A 17,936-nucleotide genomic window follows, 5' to 3' on the forward strand; every position below is an offset into this window, starting at 1 on the left:
TGTGTAAAAATGGCGGTTTTGTTGATGCACTAAGCTGATAAAATATTTTATAAAAGTGTATTTGTGTGCCAACAAAACAATGAAGCCATAAAAAGTAATAAATAAATAGTAATGAATGCATATTTAATCAACTGAAGCTCTCACAAAGCTGTACCTGATGCGCGTAATAAATCATATGCAATATATACATATTATGTTAAAATTCATCTCTTTGAAGTAGCGTAAGCATATATATATTGCGTTTTTGATTCATAACATAATTATTTTTGCTTCTAAAACTAAAAGTTTGTTGCGCCATCTATTAAGCAGCAGCAAAACTAAACTAAGACGGCTGCGGCATTAATTGCTTAAATTTAGCAAGCGCACAAACCGTTTTTGAATGTGACGCGGCTAAATTATGAACGTTGCGATATTTATTAATCGATTGCAAGTTTGCTTAGTTGTGACGCTTTTTGAATGTCAGCGTATTTTTTGAGCAGCTCTATTCAATAGACAGTTCCACCACAAATAATCGACTATATCGTGTCATCACTAACACAAAATAATAAATACTCGCTATTTATTTTGAATTTCTGTGTAATTTGTTGTGAAGTTTCAATTTATAAAAGCGTGTTAATTTAAGAACGATAACGTCGGTGCTTCCGCCTTCCCTTGCGATTGTAGTAAAAGTAACTTCCCAGTGTTAACGCAACAAAATACGCACAAACTAAAAATCAAAGCAATGGACATGAACAATACTAAATACGGAGGCTACGTGCCGCCAGGCTATCAACCAAATGCGCCGCCAGCTGAGGCCAGCGCTCCATATGCGCCAGGACATGCAGCGCCTTATCCACCAGGCAATGCACCTCCGTATCCAGCTGGAGCACCCGGACCGCAGCCAGCGCAGCCGCCAAACTATGTAAGTGTTTGATATATATGTGTGTATATATTATAGGGGGGCGTTGCCAAAATAGATGCCAAACATAAATGTACGAGTATTGTAAGCATTCGCTTATTAAATATGACGTCATATAGCTTTTGACATGCGTGCCTTTGTTACAGTCAATACACGCTATGACGCATGCTGTTTACTTATCAGTTGCTTCGCTTTGTTTGCACTGTATTTCCAGCTAACTTTGAGTTATTCTCTGCGGCTTAATTTCATAATCAACTGTTCACACACGCGAGCTTAATGACGATAGCAAATGCCCATTTATATGGCTATATGCCATTATGATGATAAATCGGCTTTTTGTTTGAAACATTAATTCTGCAGAACCTGTTGGCAATCAAGTTTTGGCAGCCGAATACGAAGAACGCCCCTTTAAGATTTTTAATATTTAAAATATAATAATCAAATGCACTTGCAGGGCTTTTCGCCACCACAACATCAAGGTGGATATGCACCACCGCAGCAGCATCATGCCGGATATGCACCAGTTCCACAACAGCCGCCATATGGTTCACCAGCTCCATTTGGCGCCAATCAACCAGCCTATCATGGCGGCGCAGTACCACAGCATGTTGGATATCCACCAGGCCCAGCTGGACCGCCACAGCCGTTTGGTTATGCACCCGGAGCACAGCAGCCCATTGTAACGCAGCCTGGCATGCCGCCAGCTCATCCACATGCTGGCATGGCAGCTGCAGGAGCAGGAGGTGAGCTGCTTTAATCAATACGCACAGATAGAGTAAAGGCGCAGACTTCTCAGTCGTTAAGGGTCAGCGCTGCACAATCAGCAAAGTGAAACAAAGAAATGCGTTCACATTGCAAGATGCAAGTCAATGAACTAGAAATGTGTTAATAGCAAGTCCAATGCTAATTTATTAGACACTTCTCTGGCATAAGCATAAGATTATTTGCCAGCGGCGCAGAACAAAGTTCTTGAAATGTTTATACACACATGTGTTAGCTTTCAATATTTACTCATGTCTAGGCTAGCAAGATAAGCGAGATTTAAGGCAGCACCCACTTTGATATCAACTGAGATCAGCAACATGTTGTTGTTTACACACCAAAGAGGCATCCCAAAAACCCATTCGCTTATCGTGACGCTGCGCTTTCGCTTTAATTGAAGCAATAAAATATAATACAAAGCGCCATTTAAAACGAGCGCAGATTTTTCCGGCACGGCGTCAACTTGCTGGCGTCTCCTTCAGGCAGACGCTCAGTTCTATTCGTTGCAGCGACGAGAGCAGTCGCTCAGCAGTTAAAACTTACAGTCTGTGTGCAATGTCAGCGCCAACCGCAGAGTCTGTGGCTGCTGTGGCCTGCAGTTCCCATTACATCTCCACGTTAGACTTGAGTAAAAGTGACAGGGTCGAGGGCGAGGCCAGTGCAGCGCCTGGCGTCAGCACTGGCTCCAAAGTGTTGCGTCTTGTGTGGCATTCACTGTACAGTAAATACAGCTACCTGTGCAACAGATCGCAAACGTTTAAGCAGTTGGTTTGTCGCGAGGCCAACAAGCCGCTGCCCAAGAAATTTCGACACACTCTGCGCCTGAATAAGTCCGCCAAGCGCAAGGGCTACGATTTCTTTATGAGCGATGAGGATAGAAGGTGAGCAGCAGTCGTTATTTCAACACTCAGTTATACTTCTATTATGTGCTATAATTGTTAGTTTATCTAGATTAGATTAGATACATAAATATAGCACATGGGGTAAGTGCGTAAGCAACACAATAACCCACAAGTCGAGGGGTCGAGGTCTGCGCTCAATTGAGCGCTGCTTGACATTGGGGCAGCTGGGCTGGCAAGCTGACAACGACATTGACCAATTGACACGCTTTTGTGGGCGTGATTTACTGCTAATTGATGAAGCTGCTTTCATCTTTGCGTATTTTCTCCACACACAGGCGACTGGATGAGTATACCTGTCGGCATTCCGAATTGTCCGCGCGGATTGGAGTACCTTACGAGTATCGACCAGCTTTTAGTTAAGCAAAAAGTGGAGCTGCTCGAGGCGTTCACAGGCTTCGAGACAAACAATAAATTTTCCATCAAAAATGCGCTTGGCCAGAAGGTTTACTATGCCGTCGAGGACAATGATTGCTGCACGCGCAACTGTTGCGGTCCAGCGCGTCCCTTTGATATGAAAGTATTCGACAATTATCGCACCGAGGTCATTCATATGTACCGTCCATTGGCCTGCTCGGCCTGCTGTTTCCCCTGCTGTCTGCAGTCCATGGAGGTGTCGGCGCCACCGGGCAATGTTATTGGTCGCATCGAGCAGGAATGGTCGCTTTGCACGCCCTCGTTTCGCATACTGAACCACATTGGCGACACAGTGCTGCGCATCGAAGGTCCCTTCTGCACTTTCTCGCTCTGCGGCGATGTCAAGTTTGATGTAAGTAGCGTAGTCTGCATTTAAATTCACTTACTAAGAGTCACAAATTATGCAACAGGTGGTGTCGCTGACTGGCGAAAAGATTGGCAAGATATCCAAGCAGTGGTCTGGCCTGGCACGTGAAATATTTACGGATGCGGACTTCTTTGGCATTTCGTTTCCACTCGATTTGGATGTGCGCATGAAGGCGGTGCTACTAGGTGCCACCTTCTTGATTGTGAGTATCTATTGTTTACCACTTGCTAGCTCTATTAACCAAACAATGGGCTATTTAGTCGTATAGCATACACTTCTTACGTTTAAAACTCGTCAGTCGTTTGCAACGCAAATATCGTTGGCTTTGAGGTAACCAGTTAACCCCCAAGCCCTCGCTTCTTAAGCTAGACAAGCTATGCCCATTATATTATTATTTAGCCATAAATAACAATTACTTTTATTTACTTTTAGGATGCCATGTTCTTTGAGAAATCTGGCAACCGCGAGACTGATACGCCCGGCATGCTTTCCTGATCTATCTTTCAATTTTATAGATAAATTTGTTTTGACCACATGCCCAGTTATCGAAGCCCCCAGTGAACCGAACCTTAAGCGCTGGAAAATATTTTTGCATAAGCTTTACTTTACTCCTGTTAATCTCAGGCTCTTTATGAAATGTTATTTATAATTTGTGATTTGGGTTCAGCTTAAACTAAACGTTCGCTTTAAAACACCGAAACTTAAGATATATATATATATATTTATATACAACAACTTATGTATATGTACTTTAAACTATGTGTCTTACTATATAAAATATATAAATCAAAAACATAGTCCTATGCTGGCTGATACGATGAACAATGAAAGTACCTTTATGTATGTGAACGAAATATATTTATGTACTATATATAATACGATAAGTATGTTACTCGAATTTACGTTTATGTTCAGCGAGATAATCATGTTTATATTTATGTCAGTGACAGTGACCGCTGCCAGCAAACTGTTTGCTGCTTGGAGTTCATTGATCACATATATATAGTATATATGTTTAGCAATCAAATAACGCATTTAAGCAACGACAACTCTATACTCTGTTCAATACTTAATAAATTTTATTATTCATTAATAAATTGTTGTAAAAATATAAGAATTACTTTTCTATTTGATTGCTCAACTTGTAATTTGTTCAAAACTTTTAGTAACATAGTAGACTAACTTATTTACTGCTTTTTATATGTATAACTAATATTTTATTGTAATATTTATAAGAAACACAAACGATGGACAAGAGCAAAGTGCATAAAACCGCAGAAGCCAGCACACCAGATGAAAATAGTGAACCAACTGCTGGGAGTAGCTCTCTAGCGGAGAACACTTCACTAGCTGAGAAGAGTGAAGCGATTGAGAAGCGCGCTCAAGCTGAGAAGAGTGAACCGGTTGAGGACAGCGCATGCTCTTCACTAACAAATGCACCATACGAGACTAATTCACTAGCGGAGAACAGTTTACTAGCTGAGAAGACTGAATCGGTTGAGAAGTTCGGCGCACCAGCTGAGAAGAGTGAAGTGATTAGTGAGATCAGTGAACCGGTTGACGACACCGCACACTCTCCACCAACAGCTGAGCAATCCAAAGCGCCTGAGCCCACACAGTCTTGCACTGTAAGTGCTTAAAGAGCCTTGACAGAGAAGCTTAACGAAACGCATTCTTTTTCAGTATAGTTTACCACCGGCACAATTTGATAACGAGATGCCAGCACTGCAACGGATTTTTAATAGATTTTTCGGTACTTTATCAGTTCGCGGAAATCATCCAGGCTATCAAGACTATGCAACAGGTCGACAAACGCAGGGGCAGCAACAAGAAGAACCTATAACTTCACAGCCTGGCAGGCCACCAGGACTTGCAGGTTTAGGTGAGTTGTTAGGTTCAGTTGTGATCCAAACTAATTTTATGCCGTTTTCGCAGGCCCATGGATGAACGCACCTGGCAGAAGTCAAAATTGTCCGCCCGGATTGGAATATCTTATGGTTCTTGACCAGATAATTATTCAAGAAAGATTGAATGTGCTCGAGATAGTTCTTGGCTTCGATTTTTCCAGTTTATTTGATATAAAAAATATGTGGGGCCAGAATATTTACTTTGCCGCCGAAACTAGTAATTGCTGCGCGAGAGCGTGTTTTGGCCACCTTCGTCCCTTTCATATGCATGTAATGGATAATTTTGGCAATGAGGCCATACACATGGCACGTCCGCTGGCCTGTGACGGCTGCTGTTGTCCATTGTGCCTGCAGTCCATTGTAGTATCGGCGCCACAAGGCCATGAAATTGGAAGCGTCAAGGAGGAGTGCACTTTTTGCCAACCAAAATTTCGCGTACTGAACTCCTTTGGCGACACTGTGCTGCGTATTGTAGGTCCCATTTGCTACAGCAAATGCTTCAAGAATGTAATTTTTGATGTAAGTGCTGCATCCGTAGCCTTTGCTTACCTACTTAACGCCTTGCATATAACAGGTGTTCACAGAAAATGGCCAACTAATTGGGAAGATCACCAACAAGTGGTCAAACATATTACGTGAAAACTTTACTAATGCGGACACCTATGTCGTAAGCTTTCCACTCAACTTGGATGTACGCATGAAGGCAACACTCATCGGTGCCACTTTCTTGATCGTAAGTCGAATAGACAGCGTTAAAGGCTTAATCTGCAACAGTATCAACAATTTATTTACCTTTAGGATTACATGTACTATGAAAATAAGCAAGTTCAATCAGAGTAATAAGAATGAAGCTATTTTGGAGCTTCAGATATATCTGTATGCTTTTCTGATATATAGTTTTGAATATTTCTTAAATTCTTAGCATGTCATTTATACAATGTCTGTCATAAATATTTAATAACAATTTGTTAAAGCTGTCAACAAATTCATATAAATTGTTTCCTCAACGCTTAATAAAATGTTGCCTTCCATATCAGCTAAATAAAAGTTTATTCTGCTTGAATCTGTCGAATAAGTATATCATAAATATTAACTATAGCGACATCTAACGCTCATCATTGTGTACTGATAAGTTCTTTGGTTTATTGTGTCAAACTGTCATCGTGTATAATTCAGTAATAGTGCTGTTCATCGTAGTTCAATTGTTAGCTACAGTTCAGGCGTTCACTTTGATAAGTGCTAGTTCAATTGAACTGAAGTACAAACAGTTTTTCAAGTCTTAAAGAAAACAAATAAACAACAATGGAGCTGGAAAATGTAAAATCTGAGGGCAGCGAACCACCAGCTTATACACCAAACGTAAGTTTATAAAAATTTTGTTACTCATGTATTCAAAATTAATGCATAGAGGGCGCTGTTGAAAGGAATACGTTATTTATAATTGTTCGATTGTTATTATGAGTCATGTCGCTGTTTGTTTATCTACATATACTATAAAATTTGTTTATAAATATAACTGCTAAATTGCATTTCAGGATGAAACGATGAATTCACAGAATCCCATTGTTCAACAGCCTGGCTCTACCGGCGGAGTAGGAGGTGCATGGTTATTATCAATAAGATGTTGATTAGTGCTTAAGTGTGTAGAATGTACAGCAAGCTAGATTACATTATTTATGTGAAATCTATATATGCTATCAGCTATAATGATTTGTTTTTTGCTGGTAATAATCTAGGGTGCCAAAGAACTCCGAGATTTGATGAATGGGTAACCAGGGCCAGCTGACAATTAGTTTACATTATTGATCAACTAACATGACGCTTATTAATTGATAATTGATGTGGCTCATGACTTTATACATTTTTCTTCAGAGGATTGGATGAGCATACCTGTGGGCATTTCGAGCTGTGCGCCTGGATTGGAGTATCTTGCAAGTGTCGATCAGCTTTTAATTAATCAAAAAGCGATGACGCTCGGTCATAAATATACAGTAAAAAATGCGCTGGGCCAGAAAGTCTATTTTGCCACTGAGCAAACAAGTGTCTTTACCCAAAGCTATGGCGGCAAAGATCGTCACATTGATATAAGAATATGCGATAATTTTGACAATGAAGTTATACAAGTGTACCGCCCAGACGATTGCTGTGCTGGCTGCTGCGAAATGCCACCCGTCGAAGTTTCCGCGCCACCAGGCAACGTCATTGGTCGTATCCGGAAAACGAATACGCTTATGACTCCTATATTTCACATAGAGAACCACGCTGGCGACACAATGCTACGCATTGAAGGTCCGCCAATACTAAAATTCAATGTAAATTTTGATGTAAGTAATTCGTTCAAATATTTTTACTTTAAACTAATTACTGAGCAACAGATACTTACACCGGGAGGCGAAAACATTGGCAAGATATCCAAGCAGTGGTCTGGCCTGGCACGTGAACTCTTTACAGATGCGGAATTCTTTGGCATTTCGTTTCCACTCGACTTGGATGTCTCCACGAAAGCGACTCTACTAGGTGCCACTTTCTTGATTGTAAGTCAGCATTCTTTATAATTTTTCTTTATATTTTTTCCAACTAAATCAAATGATAAATAATTTTTTTTTTTAGGACTTCTTTTACTTTTCGGAACATTGATTCGCCTTGCATCCTTCCCCAAATAATTGTGTATATAATGTATAAACCAAAAGTGCATTAGATATTAACCAAAGATGCCAAATATTAGTAAATTTTAGAAAATTTTTGTTTAATTCTATGTGTCTTCATAACTGAAATATATATATTTATATTTTTGTATGCAAACTTAATCGCATATAAAGCAACAATAACCTCTTTATACTTTTATATTCTAATATGGTTAAATTTAAGCTGAACAACTGCCAGCAATTTTATCAAAGAAAAACAATTTTCACTTTCAAATTTCCATCGAAGTTCTTATTACTTCTAAATTTAAAGTTTTTCTCCAACTTTTATATTATAATATTAATTTTAATACGAAAACGTCTAAAGTCAAAACGTTTACAAATTTTTAAGTAATTTTAAATAAGCAGCGGTAAAAATAGTATGTCAAATGAGTCGACATATAGCGCCATCTATCGCTCGTTGGTGTTTTGCAAGAACTGTAATTAAAAATAATTAAAAATTAAAAATTGAAAGCCAAAAAAGGCTTTTAGAGGAGTGGCATTAATATAAAATATTTTTATTATATATAAAATTTGAAAACTGTATGCTCTTAAGCCTTTTATAAATGACGTCATTTATTAACTGTCATCCAGTACTATTTATGACCGCATAGCGACACATATTTGTTGTTTTTCTTAAGCGGTGGTTGCTATTTGTTAATAACAGTTGTGAATCAATTGCAGTTGCTTTTGAAGCTTAAATCAGCAAAGACGCACAAGAATTATAAATAATAATGGAGATGCAGAACGCTGAAAATAAAGACAAGCCACCAACTTATTCATCCATTGTGAGTTTTTAGACGCCTATGAATAAACTTACACACATATTTATACTAGGAAGAGCATTACTAATCAACTGCTAATTTTAATAATTCTTCAGGCCAACGCTTCAGGAGTGGAGTCGCATACTCTCGTTACTCAACAGCCTAAGCCACAAGCCGGCGCTGGGTCCATTGGCACTGCACAAGGTAAAGGGCGTTTTTCTTTGAACAAGTGATCTACTTAGGCCCTCGATTTATTTGCTCAGTACACACGCTAATTAGCACTAGCAACATAAACGTGATCGGGCGTCTGCGGCTTAATTGAGCTGCCATATAAAGTCATAGATCAATTGATACGTTGGACTATTTAATTGTTGTATACTATAAATATATTTGTTTTCTACAGTTACTAGAAGAGCTGCTTCGAATTGTCCGCGTGGATTGGAGTATCTTGCAAGCGTTGATCAGCTATTGATTACTGAACAAGTTGAGACTTGGGGCAACACTTATACTGACACTGAAGCTAGGCTACGCTATCTTTTTCTCAGTCTGTATAATCGCAGCTTTATTAATTTTTTATCGCCTACTTGTGCGGCTCTCCAGATATATATCTATATATACTTTTGGTTTGGAATTTTTATTGGAAATTAAGAATGCTATCTACTTTCACTTCACTTCACACAGACGAGAGCGGACAGCGCGGGTGGGTACTGGCGCATTTAGCGCCATTTTAATTTGTACTCAAAAATGTATAAAATAAAAGTTACTTGGCCAACAGACTGTCTGGCTGTTTGGCGTTAATAAAGTCGCTGGACGCTTTGATCTTGGGCGTCGTCGGCCCCATCACTTTTTATGCACTGAGCTGTTAATGATGTGGCAAATTATTATGGCCAACTGTCGATTGCCGACATGTTGGCCAGTGCTCAACAATTTTCCCCCCAAAGCCCAACAACTGTGCGTAATACAAAAGTTTCTGCTGAATATTATGGTCGAGGGAGGGAGGGGGTTCAATGTGTGGTTTGCTTAGTCCAAATTGCATTCAACTTGAATGGGCATTTGGCCATTTGATTGGCCGCCCCCACTGCCACTTTATTTTTATTGAAAACTTTTGCGACTCTGTTTTGTCTGCGTAGGGACGAACACTCAATATAAATTTGAATTCTCATGTGAGACGCACATTAAATTTTCGCTCACTCTCGCTCTGGCAAGCAATTTGGCAAAATTGCACATGCCCAACATAAACGTTTGACTGGCAGGCTTTTAAATTAATAACAAATGGCAACGGCAAAGGCAAAGATAACTTAAGCTAAGCATACTAATAAAAAGTCTGTTAAAATAATAAGAATATGTAAAGGCTTGCTAACAATAGCCTACCAAATAATAGCTATAACAACTAAAGCAAACACTTGCATATTAAGCGTGTAAATATACAAATAAATTTTATATAGAAATCTTTATTAAACCACAATCACATAAACTTTATAAAAGTGTGATTAATAAAGACTCGAGACCGCGAAGTCGCAATCGCTGACTATTAACGTTAATTTTACTTGAAAACATTATATTAGTTCAGTACTCTCGAGCTTCAACTTAGCATTTTAATATTTGTTGTGGTCACTGTTTCCGTGCATTGATGCGTCCAGTTTTGTTTGTCGCGTGACGGCTATATTCTTTGACAATGCATATAATTACACATAGCTAAGTCAGTGCCTCGGCCAGCTCTCGGCTCTCGGCTCTCGGCTCTCGGCTCCCTGTCAGCTGAAGGCGCAAAACGCAAAACGAAAGTCAAATGTCATGTTTATGTCATGTTACCTGCTTTTTACTTATGCACGCTCTTTCCCTCTCACTCTCTATCTGTCTTTCTCTGTCTGTTTTGCAGCGCACTTTGCTTTTATTTGTTTTGGAAATATTTCACTTACACTGACAATTTTGCCAGCGCGCCATACGCCTGCATCCTTTTACTGCGTCTCTCTTCTGCTCCTCCTCCTCTCTCTCCTTTAGCCAAATCTTTTAATGAAACATGCTTAGACAGGATTGGGCGCACAGCGCAAAGGCCAAACTTGAAATAGTTAATTCCTGTTTATACGCATACGCCGCGTGTTGCGCGCTGCGCGCTGCGTCTTGAGCTGCTTGCAAAATTTAAGAGAAAAAAGTAAAATGCTTAGACTAAACGCCTCATGCATTTGCTCTAATCGAGGAAGTGAAAATTAAAACAAAATTTTAATCAGCTGAAGTAGAAATTGTTAAAAGCTTACAGTTAACGCCTCAATGCTCATTTTGTTGTAAGCCAGATAAGCAGCAGTGCAGTAAAAAGAAATTAATTCAGTTAAAAGTTCTGCACAACAAAAGCGAGAGAGCAACAGCAACAACAACAAATACAACAGCAAATTGGTAACAAAGTTGCAAAACAAAACGTTCGGCTTTGCTTTAACTTCTTTGCCGCTTGATTTAAATTTTTCAAATTATTTCCGTTTTTATCTGTTGTTTTTCGTTTTTTTGCAACATGCAGCAACAAATTGCAAATTAAGAACTAATTGGCTTACACAACCTAAAGCAGCCATTAAAAGGCGCAGTCAGGCTAAAGGTGAAGCAACTTGAAAGCGCGTTTTACTTTAAACTTTTCCCACAAACTTTGTTCAGAGATTGAGAAAAAGAGAGAAAGAGATCACAAGGAAATCAAAAGAGAGCCGTAAGCTCATGGTAACAGCGAAAGCGCAAATGCATAAAGGGGCTGGAACCCAAAACAAAGGGATAGCTTTAGACCCTTCGCATCGCCTTGTGACTTGCCTTGTAATTTAAATAAAGAAAACAAAACAACAATAAACAGCATAAACAGACTAGTAGCACTAAGTGTCAGCGCCCGCAGGACTTCTACAACTCTCGCTTGCTCTTGTGATAAAGCTAATTCGTGCTCGCCCGATCGTGTTCTGCCTTTGCCCTTTGTCAATTATTAATAATTATCTGCACGCGTCTTAAATTTTATGGTAGAATTAATGCCTTTGCACAATCAATTATCACCTGTCTGTGCTTGAAATATAATACAATGTATCACCGCATGCCGAACACTTGACAGCCTCGCACTTTACCTTACTTAATTCTGCATTTAATTTACCACTGTATAAGAGCGCGCGAGATAATATCTTGGCGCCGTCATCAACACAAAGACACAACAATAATCTAAATAGAATATCAATATATAAGATCACCAAAAATAAAGAGAGCAGCAGTTACAGTTGACTGCAATCAATGCAAACAACACAGCGAAACGTAATCGCATTGACCAGCAAGACGCCACTTGAGTCGCCTGTCGCTTGGCTGGCTGATGCTGGATAGCTGCGGCTCTGGCGACACAATTGCTCATGAAAATAAAATAAATACAATTAACTGTTGTGTTAACAGTTGGTCTGACATGCGCTTCAAGTTGAGTTTTGCGGTGACAGTTGTTAAACAAAAGATGCCAATGCCAACCGACAATGAGCAATGAGCACCTGTGACATCGATGGAATGACGCCCGGTGCTAGCATCTCATCCATGGGCAGCTCAGCCAGTCCACCGCCGCTGCTTGAGGTAACAAAACAACAAACAAACAAATTATGTGAAATATCGAACTTGAGACGCGTAACGCCGGAAAATGGCAACGACCTTAAGAGCTCCGAATAACCTTGCTAAACTCGGAGATGCAATACAATTAAACTGCACTTCAAAATAAAAGTTTTAAAATTTGAAAATTACTACAATTTACTTAAATTATAAAACAATTGAAACATTTAAAATTGTTAAATCTAAATGTCAATGATGCAACTTGTTTTTAGCATAAACACTAAACGCACACAACTTCAGACGAATGCAATGATTTAAAAAAGTTAGGCTAATAATCCCATTCCAGCAACATGTTTTTGTCTCTAATTTTCAACTTTGAGGCAGCTGTAACTGAGTGGCGTAATAATCAGATTCAAGAGTTTATCATACATGAATCATTAAATGGCAGCAGAGTATTAATAAAATCCACTATAAAATGTCATTTGATCAACATGAACAAAATGTTGTCTGTGATTAATTAAACTATTCATTCTTTACAACAATTCTAATTTAACAAGCGATTTAGACGATCTAATAAACAAGCCTCAGCAGAATATTAAGCTTGTAACACAGCTATAGCGCGAGCGCTTGTAATCCGCCCACTCAAGTGGGGGGGGGGCGGCGGGGCCGCTGCATTTTATACGCAAAACTCTTAAACAATTTCATGTCTGACTCGAATTAGCAGCACCAGAACGCTTCGGATTCACGATTTTGCTATTGATTACTGAACAAGTTGAGACTTGGGGCAACACTTATGTGGTAAAGAATGCGCTTGGCCAAAGAGTTTTCGTGGCAACTGAACAAAGCAGCTGCATGTCCCAGGCCTGTGGCGGCGAAGAGCGTTCCATTAATATTTCCATATGCGACAATTTCAACAGTGAAGTCATACAAGTCTATCGTCCAGAGGATTGCTGTAACTGCTGCGAAATGCCAGCAGTGGAGGTATCGGCAAGTGGCAACTTAATTGGCAGCATTCAGAAGGAGACGACATTTATGACGCCAGTGTTTGACATACGTAATCACGCTGGGGACTCTGTGCTGCGCCTCAAGGGCTCTGCACTCAGTCACCATAAGTTTGAGGTAAGCAGCGAACTAAGCCTTTGTTAATAACGTTTTACTTAAATGTCCGCTGAACCAACAGCTGCATGCAATGAATGGCAACACTATTGGCAAAATCGTTAAGCAGTGGTCTGGCCTGGCACGTGAACTCTTTACTGATGCCGACTGCTTTGGCATTTCGTTTCCACTGGACTTGGATGTGCGCATGAAGGCGGTGCTACTAGGTGCCACCTTCTTAATTGTAAGTCAGCTAATGTCGCTGCTCGCAGCTAAGCCAATTTTTATTGCCTATTAACTTAATGCTTTTTCAATTTCAGGACTTCTTGTACTTTGAGAACAATTGATGCTTCCAGCTTAATTTACAACTTCCATACAACTGCATTGAATGCATTGAATCTAAAGTGCCTCGAAACTTACAAAGCTTTTCAAAAGTCTATGCATTTATATATTATACAGTGTTGAATTTCATTTTGTACAAGCTTTTTAAAAGTGTATGCATCTAGTTGTTGAACATTAATTTTTGATACCAAATTTTGTACTTATAAGTTGACTAAAACAAGGAATACCTCAATACTCTATAAACGAGACCAACAATAAACTGACAGCAAACCGGCTTTGTTTTAAAAAATTGTAGCAGTGTTAAACAAGTTTGGGCGCTGACTAAAAATAAGCCGAGGACGCTTCAGTTTCAATTCAGATGCAGCTACAACAAGTTATAGTCTTAGCCTGGCTTGGCTACAGCGGCGTCTATGCAAAAGATGTGCAAGAATGTGAGCTGCTAGCAAATCAAAGTTATATATGCCGCGAGCTGGAAAGCTTTGAGCAGCTGCAGCAATATGTGCAGGATGATTGGGTGGCAGTGCGCGTGGTTAATGCGCGTCATACAGGGCTGGAGAATGGCGATGAGCCGCTGCCCAAGCTGCGCAAGCTGCAGCAATTGGATCTGTCGCAGTCGGGCGGCTTGACGCTGGGCGCGCTGGGCTTCCGCGACTTTGCAGCATTGCAGCAGCTCAATCTGTCACACTGTCAACTGGAGCAGCTGCTGGCTAAGCAATTTGCTGCTGCAGCGCCTTTGCGCAATTTGGATGTAAGCCACAATGACTTGCAGCTCATCTCAAGCGAACTGCTGCAGCAGCTGCCCAATCTGGTGTATGCAAACTTTTCAAACAATTTAATAGCTGAGCTGCAGCTGGATGCGTTCAAGAGCTTAAAGCAGCTGCTCTATCTGCAGCTGGACACCAATGAGCTGGAGAATGTGACCATAGGCGCCAATGCGCAACTGCAGCATTTGCATATGAGCAACAACAATCTGCGCGATGTAAGTAAAGTTATTAAACTATTTAAATGCATATTCAAACATTTAGACTTTTGCTTTGCAGTTTCGCTGGTGTCAGCTGCGCGGACTGCCGCAGCTACGCGAGCTGCATTTGCATAGCAATTGGCTGGAGCAGCTGGACAGCGGCATATTCTATGCCTTACCGCAGCTGCGTGTGCTTAATGTGTCCAATAACAATATTTATGCCATAGAGCGCAGCTTGTTCTTGGGCGCAGAGCCACAGCTGCAGCTGCTTGACTTTAGCTCGAATAATGTTAAGCAATTGGAGGATTATGTATTCAGCAAACTTGGCCGCTTGGAAACGCTTAATCTTTGGTACAACTCTATCAGCAGCATTGGCGCCTGCGCATTTCGTCAACTTAGAGCGCTGCAAACGCTGCAGCTGCAAGGCAATGCAATTGCAGTGCTGCCCGCTGAGCTGTTTGCCAATCTGACAGCACTGCGAGTGCTCAATCTAAGCCACAACAAGCTGCAGCAGCTGGGCGCTCATGTCTTTGGCAGCACGCTGCTCAGAAACTTGAGCTATGTGGACTTGAGCTACAACAGTCTGCAGCAGCTGCATGCCTTGGCCTTCAGTTCGCTGCCCTTTTTGCTGGAGCTGCGCTTGCAACGCAACAAGTTGCTGCAGCTCGACATACGCAACTTTGCGCCACTGCGTCGGCTACAGCTGCTCACGCTTAGCGAGAATCGCCTGCTGCAGCTGGATGAGGATGTGTTGAGCACCTTTGACAAGCTGCAGCTGCTGGAAATCAACAACAATCAGCTAAGCTACTTGCCAGCTTTGGCGCCGCACTACTTGCCACACTTGCAACATATACAAATCGAAGGCAATCCCTGGCAGTGCTCATGCCTGGACGAGCTCACCAGCTGGCTGCACCAGCGTCAGGTTGTCTATACACGCGCAGGCAGCGCCTATTATAGCGGCCAAAAGCCGCTTTGCGTGGTCACGCCCACGCCCATGCAGCAGTGCTTAAGGGATTTGCTAGCGGTGCAGGCGCTGGGCATTGTCCAGCACTATGAACAGATCTAAGCCTGGCAAATGAAGCGATAAATCAATAGCATAGCACTAAATGCCAGCAGAGGAGGCGTAAATCACGAACGGACCATGAGGCGCAAAACTTTTCTGCCAGCCAAAAGTATTTGGCCAACTGTCGTAAAACAATAAAACGTAAAGCGCTCGCCCCCACACTTTGTGTGTGTGTGTGACCCCAACTGATGTATAAGCGGTGCGGGCACGAATAGAGCTGAACAGATTTTCAAATACTTAACACCACTTAGGCAAACAGTTGAACAACAACACGCAACAGGGGCACAGTGACAATGGCATTGTGGACAGTTGCTGGAGTGTGGCAGCAACAACAAATGCCGCACATTGATTGCTGCTGCTGCTGAGCGTAATTTAACGTAAGTATTTTTATTAAAAAATTTTCAAATTGTTGGCAAAACAAAGTTGCTCGATTGGCCGTGACTTGATGAATAAATGATGTATTGACTGAATGAACAAAAGTACAGTGGCTGCTGGCAAATGTAAATTTGAGCTGCTGCTAAGACGTTGAGTCGTTAGTAAACAATATGCAGCTATTCATAAGTTTTCCATTAAAAACGCTTGTCGATTTGTTCAGCTATGTGTGTTAGGGGGGGGGTGGGGGGGTCACATATGTGTTGTGTCGTGTGCAGCATATTGACAGCACTTGTAGGTAAATAAGTAGTTCAACTTTATCGCATTCAAGTAGATTGCATTGAAAGTGCGAGTATGCGAGGCATTCACACGCACAGGTGACAAAAGCTGGCTATAACGCACACACACACACACAGACAAAAGGCGAGAGCATAAGGACCCAGTTATCCAACGAATGCGTATGTACTGCCAGCAATTACAGACGTAACAGACAAAAGGATATGCAGCTGCAGCCTAGAAAGCAAGCAACCAACCAACTACCAACTGCTAACTGGCATCGTTGCTTAACAGCGACAATAAAAGTTCTCGGCTAGAGAGCCCGGCCAGCTAGCCCAAGAGCGTAGCACAGCGTAGCAACCACTTGGGCATTGCTTAGCCAAACACGAACGAGAGCGAGCAACGACGTTGTGTTCATAAAAATTTTCGAAACTAATTTAATTAGAAATTTTCGTGGGTTGAAAATTTTAACAAGCGACCGCCTTGGCCCCAAGTTGTTGTCGCTCAAATCATTTATGCATTTTGGTCAAAGGTGAAACGTTAACGTTAGATCCTTTATGTGGCGCAGGCTGTGCGGCAACGGCAACGGTTTTGCGGTCGTCAGCGTCGAGACGTTGTTAAGAAACAGGACAAAGTCCTTTCAATTAATTTCGGGCACAAACTTTGGCGCACACACTTTTGTTTGCACAATTTTAAAAGGACTGAGACTTGAGTGTCTGTGTGTGAAAACTTGTTGCATATATATACACATATATATATATTGTACCTACATCAAATTGAACTGACGTGTGGCGCTGTAAGTGACAACACCACTGGGCATCAATTGTGTTGTGTGTGTAGCCAAGTTATTGTACTTGTCTGTCTAGCTGCCTGGGTGGGCGGCGCACCTGGCGTATGCGTTATGCTGCTATGAAAATTTTGCTAAACAACTGCACTTGTATCAAGTGCTGGTCAGCTCTGCTGCTTTTGAATTTTATGTAGTGGACGCTCTTGTTGTTCACAATATTTGCGTTTAATTGTTTGCTGTTGCTAATTGCAGTTTTTGTGGCTCGAATTGTTAACGGTAAATGTGGAATTAGCTATGCTATGCATATAATTTGCAACATTCTTGTGGCCGTAATTAATTGAAGTTGCATAATGCATTTGTTTAGAGCCACACACACACACACAACAAAGTTGCAGCGCAGCTGCAGCGCTCTCGACGCTTTTATAAGGCCATTATAGTTTAAGCCAGCTGCCAACTAAGCTATGTGCTATATGCAGAGCATCTTATAGCCTCGTGTGTGTGTGTGTGTGTGTGTGTGTGTGTCAACGGCTGCCTGGCTGCATGGCCTGGCGTGTTTTTAATGAAAATACCTTTGGCAGTTGCCATAAAGTATGCAACATGGTAGCAACATGCAACTGCAGCAGCAGCAGCAGCAGCAGCAGCAGCTGGCAGCTGCCAAAAAATTTTACTTCATTGGCAAAATAAGCTAGGCAGGCGCCTTGGCTGCCGCTGGGCCACACAAAATACCTTTGCTAATGATTTTTAATGGCCTAATTGCATGGCCAGCTTTGAGCTTGGAAGAGAGCGCAAGGACAACAAGGACATGAGC

General features: G+C 41.3%; 5 protein-coding genes across 10 annotated transcripts; all 5 read left to right on the forward strand.

Annotated features, from left to right (window-relative positions):
* Positions 1-538: 538 nt before the first annotated feature.
* LOC108598445 (phospholipid scramblase 1) lies at positions 539-4,057 on the forward strand. Of its 3 annotated transcripts, XM_017985081.1 has the most exons (5): positions 539-901; positions 1,353-1,641; positions 2,838-3,328; positions 3,387-3,545; positions 3,776-4,056. In XM_017985081.1, exons 1-5 carry the CDS (start codon positions 722-724, stop codon positions 3,836-3,838), a joined length of 1,182 nt encoding a protein of 393 aa, XP_017840570.1. In that variant the 5' UTR covers positions 539-721; the 3' UTR covers positions 3,839-4,056. The 3 variants fall into 3 exon arrangements, with proteins under 3 accessions (XP_017840570.1, XP_017840572.1, XP_017840571.1); XM_017985083.1 differs by lacking the exons at positions 539-901; positions 1,353-1,641 and adding an exon at positions 2,172-2,541 and having other exon boundaries at positions 2,851-3,328; positions 3,776-4,057; XM_017985082.1 differs by lacking the exons at positions 539-901; positions 1,353-1,641 and adding an exon at positions 2,443-2,541 and having other exon boundaries at positions 3,776-4,055.
* Positions 4,058-4,518: 461 nt separating this feature from the next.
* Positions 4,519-6,214, forward strand: LOC108598673 (phospholipid scramblase 2-like). The gene is made up of 5 exons (XM_017985391.2): positions 4,519-4,971; positions 5,027-5,225; positions 5,279-5,769; positions 5,825-5,983; positions 6,049-6,214. Exons 1-5 carry the CDS (start codon positions 4,591-4,593, stop codon positions 6,088-6,090), a joined length of 1,272 nt encoding a protein of 423 aa, XP_017840880.1. The 5' UTR covers positions 4,519-4,590; the 3' UTR covers positions 6,091-6,214.
* Positions 6,215-6,271: 57 nt separating this feature from the next.
* On the forward strand, positions 6,272-7,984 carry LOC108598674 (phospholipid scramblase 2-like). 3 transcript variants are annotated; one of them, XM_017985392.2, is made up of 5 exons: positions 6,285-6,609; positions 6,786-6,849; positions 7,123-7,574; positions 7,626-7,784; positions 7,861-7,984. In XM_017985392.2, exons 1-5 carry the CDS (start codon positions 6,553-6,555, stop codon positions 7,885-7,887), a joined length of 759 nt encoding a protein of 252 aa, XP_017840881.1. In that variant the 5' UTR covers positions 6,285-6,552; the 3' UTR covers positions 7,888-7,984. The 3 variants fall into 3 exon arrangements, with proteins under 3 accessions (XP_017840883.1, XP_017840881.1, XP_017840882.1); XM_017985393.2 differs by having other exon boundaries at positions 6,578-6,609; positions 6,786-6,900; positions 6,987-7,574; XM_017985394.1 differs by lacking the exons at positions 7,626-7,784; positions 7,861-7,984 and having other exon boundaries at positions 6,272-6,609; positions 6,987-7,204.
* A 592-nt stretch (positions 7,985-8,576) lies between these two features.
* Positions 8,577-13,938, forward strand: LOC108600129 (phospholipid scramblase 2-like). 2 transcript variants are annotated; one of them, XM_033293865.1, is made up of 6 exons: positions 8,577-8,719; positions 8,812-8,899; positions 9,099-9,198; positions 13,024-13,351; positions 13,413-13,571; positions 13,648-13,938. In XM_033293865.1, the coding sequence occupies exons 1-6, from the start codon at positions 8,666-8,668 to the stop codon at positions 13,672-13,674; spliced, it is 756 nt and encodes a 251-aa protein (XP_033149756.1). In that variant the 5' UTR covers positions 8,577-8,665; the 3' UTR covers positions 13,675-13,938. The 2 variants fall into 2 exon arrangements, with proteins under 2 accessions (XP_033149756.1, XP_033149757.1); XM_033293866.1 differs by having other exon boundaries at positions 9,099-9,179; positions 13,005-13,351.
* Positions 13,939-14,027: 89 nt separating this feature from the next.
* LOC108598084 (insulin-like growth factor-binding protein complex acid labile subunit) lies at positions 14,028-15,696 on the forward strand. The gene is made up of 2 exons (XM_017984697.1): positions 14,028-14,648; positions 14,710-15,696. The coding sequence occupies exons 1-2, from the start codon at positions 14,028-14,030 to the stop codon at positions 15,694-15,696; spliced, it is 1,608 nt and encodes a 535-aa protein (XP_017840186.1).
* Positions 15,697-17,936: the final 2,240 nt, after the last annotated feature.

Source organism: Drosophila busckii, chromosome 3L (assembly GCF_011750605.1).
Source record: "Drosophila busckii strain San Diego stock center, stock number 13000-0081.31 chromosome 3L, ASM1175060v1, whole genome shotgun sequence".
NCBI classification, from domain to species: Eukaryota; Metazoa; Arthropoda; class Insecta; order Diptera; family Drosophilidae; genus Drosophila; species Drosophila busckii.